General features: G+C 41.5%; 1 protein-coding gene across 1 annotated transcript; it reads right to left on the bottom strand.

Moving 5' to 3' along the window:
• Nucleotides 1-1811: 1811 nt before the first annotated feature.
• On the bottom strand, nucleotides 1812-3842 carry LOC119324184 (proliferating cell nuclear antigen-like). Its single transcript, XM_037597949.1, has 4 exons — nucleotides 3418-3842; nucleotides 3167-3319; nucleotides 2973-3070; nucleotides 1812-2302 (listed from the first exon to the last, which is right to left on the bottom strand). The coding sequence occupies exons 1-4, from the start codon at nucleotides 3734-3736 to the stop codon at nucleotides 2081-2083; spliced, it is 792 nt and encodes a 263-aa protein (XP_037453846.1). The 5' UTR covers nucleotides 3737-3842; the 3' UTR covers nucleotides 1812-2080.
• Nucleotides 3843-7688: the final 3846 nt, after the last annotated feature.

The raw sequence follows: 7688 nt of genomic DNA, 5'->3' as shown, positions 1-7688 counted from the left end.
CTACATGATGGCCTTGCTCATCCTAGGTCCAAAAAGTCCTGGAAAGGATTTTGATTTGTTCATGGAGCCTCTTGTGGAGGAACTTCAATAGCTATGGAGGGGTATTCTCACTGGAGACCTATATAGCAGCCCACCAGCTGATTTCTTTCTGCGTGCTATTATAATTTGGTGCATCCATGATTATCCGGCTTTGGGCACTATGTCAGGGCGAACGACACATGGTTACAATGCATGTGTTCGCTGTGACAGGAATCCGCTGTCATACGCAATATTTAGCAAGATATGTTACATTGGACACCGTCGTTTCCTTGCCAAGGACAAGCCACATCCTAGAAAATACCGAAGACATGTGTTCAATGCAAAGCATGAAAACCATGATGCGCCAAAGAGGCTCACCGCTGATGAGTTGCAAGTGGAATTAGAGAAGGTCAGGCATATTACACCAGGAAACCATCCTGGTAATGGTAGCGGGAAAAGGAAGCGTGGCAAGGCAGAAGAGAGATTATTGTTTACCCACAGGTCCACTTTGTGGGACATGGGGTATTGGAAAGATTTGGATCTGCGGCATAATCTTGATGTGATGCACATCGAGAAAAATATATGTGACAACATTATCGGCACACTTCTTAATATTGAAGGCAAGACGAAAGATACCTTAAAATCTAGGATTGATTTGACACACCTGGGTATCAGACAGGATTTGCAGGTGCAAGATGAAGGTAAACCACGGGATATGGCACTAGTTGTGTACGTCTTGGACAAGGTAAAAAGAAAAGAATTATGTGAGGTCCTGTCACGTGTGAGATTCCCACATGGATTTGCTTCCAACCCTGAAAGGAGAATCAGTGCAGATGGAAACAAGGTACAAGGGTTGAAACTCATGACTGCCACGTCCTACTTCAAAGGGGTATCACAAAAATAAGTTGTCTGGGTTTCCTTGATCTGTCGTCCTAAATTGGCCGCTCACTGTATCCTAAAACATCGCTCCTCTTCCTCCGGTCCAGGGGTTTATTGGCACCTGTTGCCTACTGGTGTTGTCATGCCATCATGGAGTTATAAATTGTGCACAAGTTGAAAATCCCTGCCCTATCTGAAGTTTTTGCCATATATCTGTGCATTCCCTACCCCGCCTTCAGTTTTGCTCGTTTTGCCCTTCCGCCAAACACTTTCGAAGTTGGGCCGGTTTCAGGTGCCAAATTGAGCAAATCCGCCTTCAGTTTTTATTTTGAATAGTCATGACATGGAATTATTTGAAATTTTATGTAGCAACTTTGAGTTAGTAAGACTACACCTTTGATGACATCAAGAAATGTTGTTCCTGTGAAGATGAAGTGTTTAGGGCTTGGGACACCATATCACGGCGAGAGTAGCAATTTTTGGACTGTCTGCAACCAATCTTTGAAAACTTGGAACATTACTAATGAATGTTATGCTAATTTGCATATGTGTATTATGTTTCTAGAACATCTGCCCATTGGGTTGTTTCATTTTGGCAGCAGTCCATGACACTAGTGAAGTAAAGCAAATGGTGATCATCAGATCCACCTTGTCTACACTAGTACAAGTAGCAGCTAAGTCATACTGTCAGCAACTAACCAATGAAAACTTGAAGCTCCGTTGATGAAAGTATTGTGCTATTTTCGGACTGCGTAGTTTGTTTTACAACCCCGTAAACTGAATTGGCAGGGTTTAGTTATAGGACTAACCATGGCATATATGCGAATTTGGTGAACAAACACCAGGCCAGCCAATGACTAAGACACTGGTAGCTGACACTAACCAAACTGATAAAAGATGGATTGGCACTTCTGTGAAAGAAAATCAGTACAGGCAGCTAGAAATTATGATTTCTTGTTTCCACACAGCGCCACGAATCCCTGACAAGGAAAAATGCTAAATCTAACCATAATAGCACGGGTGTAAGCATAATTCACTAATCTAACATTCATCAATGGAAATCCAGATACAAGGATAGCTAAAACAAGCATAACATCCTTTTTGCTTACAAACAATAGTTAAGCAAACGGCAGTTTAAACTAGTAGGGAAAGTGTGCAAGATAAGCATATCCTTGAAACACAATCATGCCTTCATTTCCTCATCCTCTTCGATCTTGGGCGCCAGATAAAACCTGATGTATCCCATCTCACCGATCTTGTACTCGACAACCACCGGCAGCTCCGATGAGAGGCTGATGGTGACTTGGTCCGACAGTGGGCTTGCCTTGGTGAAGGAGTTCATGTACCTCAGAGCAAAGGTGAGTGACACCGGCTCTTGCATCTCTATAATGGTTGATTCCTCAGGCTGCATCATGACAAAAAAATCATTAGCTATCATACTGATACACCAGTAAAATGGTACCCGAATATGAAAACCAGTGCTCAAACTGAAGTAAATTTTGCAAGCGTGAAATATGTGGGCTGGATACTCCACAGGTCTCGTGCTGAATATAAATCTGATTTCTGTTCACTGATGTCACTGTGACCATCCCAACCGCAATATCAAAATGGTACTCTGATAGTTTACACTTGCAACGATTGCTTCAGTTGTGAGGCTCACCAGCTCAAAGTACTAAAGATTACAGGTTGGTTCATCAAAATTAGTTTGTGTTCTGATAAATACCATTTTAGAAAAGATGTAACTGCAGCTTGACATTTGGAAGCAATATAATTATAACTAGCCGTACATCATCACTTTAGGTTCTGTAAACAAATACTAGTAGGGTAGTGTACATCTATGAACTGCAGATAAGATATTTTTTAGGCCAACCTACCATGAATAAACTACAACATCAACATAACTATCAAATCGTCCAGATACAAAAACTGAGTAACCAGTAAACAATCAGGTTGAGGACAATTCAGTTGGGGTTCTTAACTTTCACTATGCAGTATATCTAAGAAATCACACTATCTAAATGCCTAGAGGAAATTGATATTCACATTGCTAAGCAGGGAGAAGCGACACAAAATACCTTGTCAACAGTCTTGTTCTGCCTGCACACGATGTTTGCAGTTCCAATGTCTCCAGCAGTGGAGAACTTGACACCCTCCTTGGTGACAGATATAATAACTGCAGCGCACAGACCAGAAGCCGCCGTCAGACAAGCGAGAAACAGAGATGACAAGTGCAGCAGAACAAAATTACAGTAGACGGAGATGAGCATACCGGTGTCGCCGATGCTGCTGAGATCCTTGCAGATCCTGGAGAACTCCGAGGACGGCATGCGGACGATGGCCTGGTACTCGGAGTCGGGGATGCCGAGGTGCTCGCTGTCGATGTCCATGAGCTTCATCTCGAAGTCCGCAATCTTATCCTGATCTGTTCATCCACACATCGATCCAGAGACCAAAACCACGGTCACCACCGACGACATCCGCAGCTAGGAGAAGGAACGACGGGATGGGGGATCTGCTTACTGGGAGACTCGAACATGAAGGTGACGGTGTCGGAGCCGTCGTCGGCCTTGATGGTGATGATGTCGTCGTTGCCGGCGCAGCGGAGCATCTTGGCCATGTTGCCGAGGTTCATGCCCATGGAGAGGTTGCGGTCGCAGCGGTAGTGCTCAAAGCCCTCGGAGCGGAGGAGGAGGGCCACGAGCGCGACGTGGGAGGAGTCCATGGCCTGCAGCGAGAACCCCGTGCCGGAGCAGTCGAAGTTGGCGTCCGTCACCAAATCCTTGATCGCCTCCAGCACCTTCTTCAGCAGGCTCCCCTGCACCAGCCGCAGCTCCAGCATCTTCGCGTCCGGCGGCGGGCTGGGGCGGCGGCGGCGGCGGCGGCGGGGTCGGGGTGGGGAAGAATTTGGGGGGCGCGGAGGCGGAGCGGGGGAATGAATGGGAGGGAGAAATCGGGCGCGCGCCGCGATTTATAATATTTTCCCGCTCGCGCCTCCTTCCGCCGGAAGATTGGCCTGGCGCGTGGGCCCGCGGGAGGATGTGGGCCCCACTGTCGGTGGAAGGAGGGGTTTCGCTTTCCCGCCATCTCGCTCTCTGCGTGGGTGGCTTTCCCTCCATCGGTTTTGGGGCTTGGAGTTTGGAAATTTCGACTTCGTTTATGGCCTACTTTGTAAGAATATTGTAGAAATTCTATAGGATAAAAATTAAAGTAAAAAAAACGTTTTTTGTGAGAAAAAGTAAAAAAAATTGGAGTCCTTTGATTTGTACGAATGAATTCTTGCTCCTATGTACTCCCTTCGTCCCATAATATAAGAGCGTTAGTGTAAAGAACGCTCTTATATTATGGGGACAAATGAAGTATAATAGGAATCAATCTTCACATTTCAAAAGAAAAGAATATATGAGCCTACGGCCCAATGAAAAATTCCTATCCTATGGATAAATTGACTCTCTTCGCTATAGGAATTGAGATTCTTGTCACCTCACTTTCTATGGTTTTTCTATTCCTATGAACCAAGTGAGGGAGGTGGCAAAAGGAAAAGTCATACAAATGGTTTTTTTGCGGGAAAAGTCATACAAATTGTTGCAGCAAATGTGCCTCTGTGGCCTGTGTGTCATGATTTTTTTAAGACTAATTACTTTTTCTCTGATAAAGTATTACCAATTGCAGGATTTGTAGCACTCAACACATTTGAGTAACTAAGTCAACGTGCATTTGATTTGCTTAGCTTTTGGCTATCCTTTTTATAAGAAACAAACTTTGGCCAGACGATTTACAGGCCGGAGTTGAATTGTTAATTTCTCTTTTGAGAAAAATGGCTGGAGTTGAATGGGAAAGCAGACTAGTAAGCCGAAATGGGCCTCCTCCTCGTAGAGTGGGCGCTCCTTCTGGATTTCATTGTTAATTTTGTATGTGCTTTCAGGTTCTTAGATAGGTTTTTCCATGTTATTTTTCTAAAATTTGGGTTTTCATCCGGTTTTCCCTAGGTTTTGGAGAACAAAAACATGCACAGTTTTTTTTTCAGGGGAGGGTTGTGCTTCCATAAGAAACACATATTTGCTTCCGTGATAAGCACAAATATGCTTCTCGGGGAAAAAATTGTGCTCTCATGAGAAGCACAAAATTGCATCGCGAGAAGTACAACTGTGCTTCTCAAAAAACTATGATTCCACGAAAATCATAAATTTGTTTTCTCGTTAAGGCACTGATTTGCTTCCATGATAACACAGTCGTACTTCTCGAGAAAAGGAAAAAAAGGTGAAAACCCGCAACTGTGCTTTTGTCTCCGGTTTTTCTTGTTTTTTCTGTGAACAGAAAGATCATTGAAAACTATTAACATGAGATCTAGTTTTGCAAATCTCGACGCGAGAAATTCAACGATGAAAACGGTTTGGGATTTAGGCACACATTTCAAGAGATAAAATGTTTTCAATAAACGAATCTACAAATAAAAAAAACTCTCATATTATGACAAATGGCGTACATGCAATTTGCTATTTGTCAACTTCAGAGAAGGTGAGAATGATCTTGGCAAAGGGTAACCTTAACTAATGATGTCGCTGATTTCTGCGGTGGGAAGCCTCTAAAGGTGGCCTGCCTACTCAGTTGGACTGTGTTTGGTAGTGCGCCGTGGACATACCATGGGGGCAGTGCTTTGTCTTGAGGTAGGCATGCCGCTATGGCGGGAGCTATGTCTCGCTTATTGCAAGATGTGTCTCCTTATACACATTTAACATATTTAATATATGTTTTGATGTTTATTTTTCTATATACAATATATATTTTTTATATATCTTAAAAAATATAGATGCTTACTTTTTTTTAAAACATGTTTTTGACCATTTTCTTGAGTACATGTTAAAGATTTTTCAAATGCATATTGAAATATAAATTTTAAAAAAAGATACATTTTTTTCTATACTATGCAAACATTTTCTACATTGTCTAAATATTTTTAAAATTTTAAAAACAATTTTTCAAAACTCCATGAACATTTTTTAATGTAATATATATTTTTCTGAATGGTACAAAAAAATATTGGATTATAAAAAAATACATTGTACAAATATATTTAAGTGTAACATACATTTTGTTTAAACACGTGAACATACTTTAAGTGTTACAAACATTTTTTTATCACGTTAACAAACATTTTACGATGCGTTATCGTTTTTCATATTCGTGATGAACATTTTAAAAATGTGCCAGAAATGAACTATCTTTTTTTGGAATATATGTACCTACAATGTCTCAAAAAGTAAGGAGAAAAAAAATACAAAATAGGACTGGACCAAAAGCTTGTAACTCGCGAGTATAATAACCGTTCAATAGCTGACCTCATTAAGCTCGTAGCTCGCTTCTTAATAAACATAGACAATCACTGATTTTGGCTTAGTAAGCTTAACGAGCCCAACGGACGGACTAACGAGTTTCACGAGCAACTCATTAGTGCAACACAACACATATTCTTACCTTGTGTTTGGAGAACTCTGTCAATAACACTATCATCTGAGAGATTAACTCGCAGCTGAGTCAAGTGATTATGATATCCAGACATTCTAAGTATGTGTTCATTGTCAGAACTGTTCTCTTCCATCTTGCAGCTATAAAATTTGTTGGAGACTTCACATCTCTCACCTCGGGCATTTGCTTAAAATATTAACTTCAACTATTGGAATATCTCATATGCTCCATGACGTTCAAAACATTTTTGAAGTTCCGATTCTAAGACGTAAATCATGGCACACAGAACTATCGAGTAGTCATCAGATCGAGCTTGCCAGACGTTCAAAGCATCAGCATCTGCTCCTGCAGCAGGCCTTTCACCTAGCGGTGCATCAAGGAGATAATTCTTCTGTGCAGCAACAAGGTTAATCCTCAAGTTACGGACCCAGTCCGTGTAGTTAATATCATCATCTTTTAACTTAGCTTTCTCTAGGAACGCATTAAAATTCAAGGGAGCGGTAGCACGGGCCATTGATCTACAACGTAGATATACAAATACTATCATGACTAAGTTCATGATAAATTAAGTTCAATTAATCAAATTACTTAATAACTCCCACTTAGATAGACATCCCTCAAGTCATCTAAATGATACGTGATCCAAATCAAGTAAACCATGTTCGATCATCACGTAAGATGGAGTAGTCATCAATGATGAACATCTCTATGTTGATCTACTATATGATTCACGTTCGACTTTTCGGTCTCCAGTGTTTCAAGGCCATGTATTTACATGCTAGGCTCGTCAAGTTTAACCCGAGTATTCCGCATGTGCAAAACTGTCTTGCACCTGTTGTATGTGAACGTAGAACCTATCACACCCGATCATCATGTGGTATCTCAGCACGAAGAACTGTCGCAACGGTGCATACTCAAGGAGAACACTTATACCTTGAAATTTTATTTAAGGGATCATCTTATAATGCTACCGCCGTACTAGCAAAATAAGATGCATAAAGAGAAACATCACATCCAATCAAAATATGTGACATGATATGGACATCATCATCTTGTGCTTTTGATCTCCATCTCCAAAGCATCGTCATGATCTCCATTATCACCGGCTCGACACCTTGATCTTCATCACTGCGTCGTGGTCGTCTCACCAACTATTGCTTCTACAACTATCACTACTGCTTAGTGATAAAGTAAAGCAATTATATGGCATTTGCATTTCATACAATAAAGAGACAACCATAAGGCTCCTGCCGGTTGCCGATAACTTCTACAAAACATGATCATCTCATACAATAACGTATATCACATCATGTCTTACCATATCACAT

Source organism: Triticum dicoccoides, chromosome 6B, assembly GCF_002162155.2.
Source record: "Triticum dicoccoides isolate Atlit2015 ecotype Zavitan chromosome 6B, WEW_v2.0, whole genome shotgun sequence".
NCBI lineage: Eukaryota > Viridiplantae > Streptophyta > Magnoliopsida > Poales > Poaceae > Triticum > Triticum dicoccoides.
The sequence above is the reverse complement of the archived record's forward strand: the minus strand, read 5'-3'. Positions and strand labels throughout refer to the sequence as shown.

Bases quoted from the DNA above. Each gene is read 5' to 3' on its own strand.
- LOC119324184 (XM_037597949.1), bottom strand. From the start codon at position 3,736: ATGCTGGAGCTGCGGCTGGTGCAGGGGAGCCTGCTGAAGAAGGTGCTG. The intron at 3,320-3,417 runs GTAAGCAGATCC...GTGGATGAACAG, and splicing joins CTTCATGTTCGAGTCTCCCA to ATCAGGATAAGATTGCGGAC. The intron at 2,303-2,972 runs GTATTTTGTGTC...GTCATGATGCAG, and splicing joins AGAACAAGACTGTTGACAAG to CCTGAGGAATCAACCATTAT.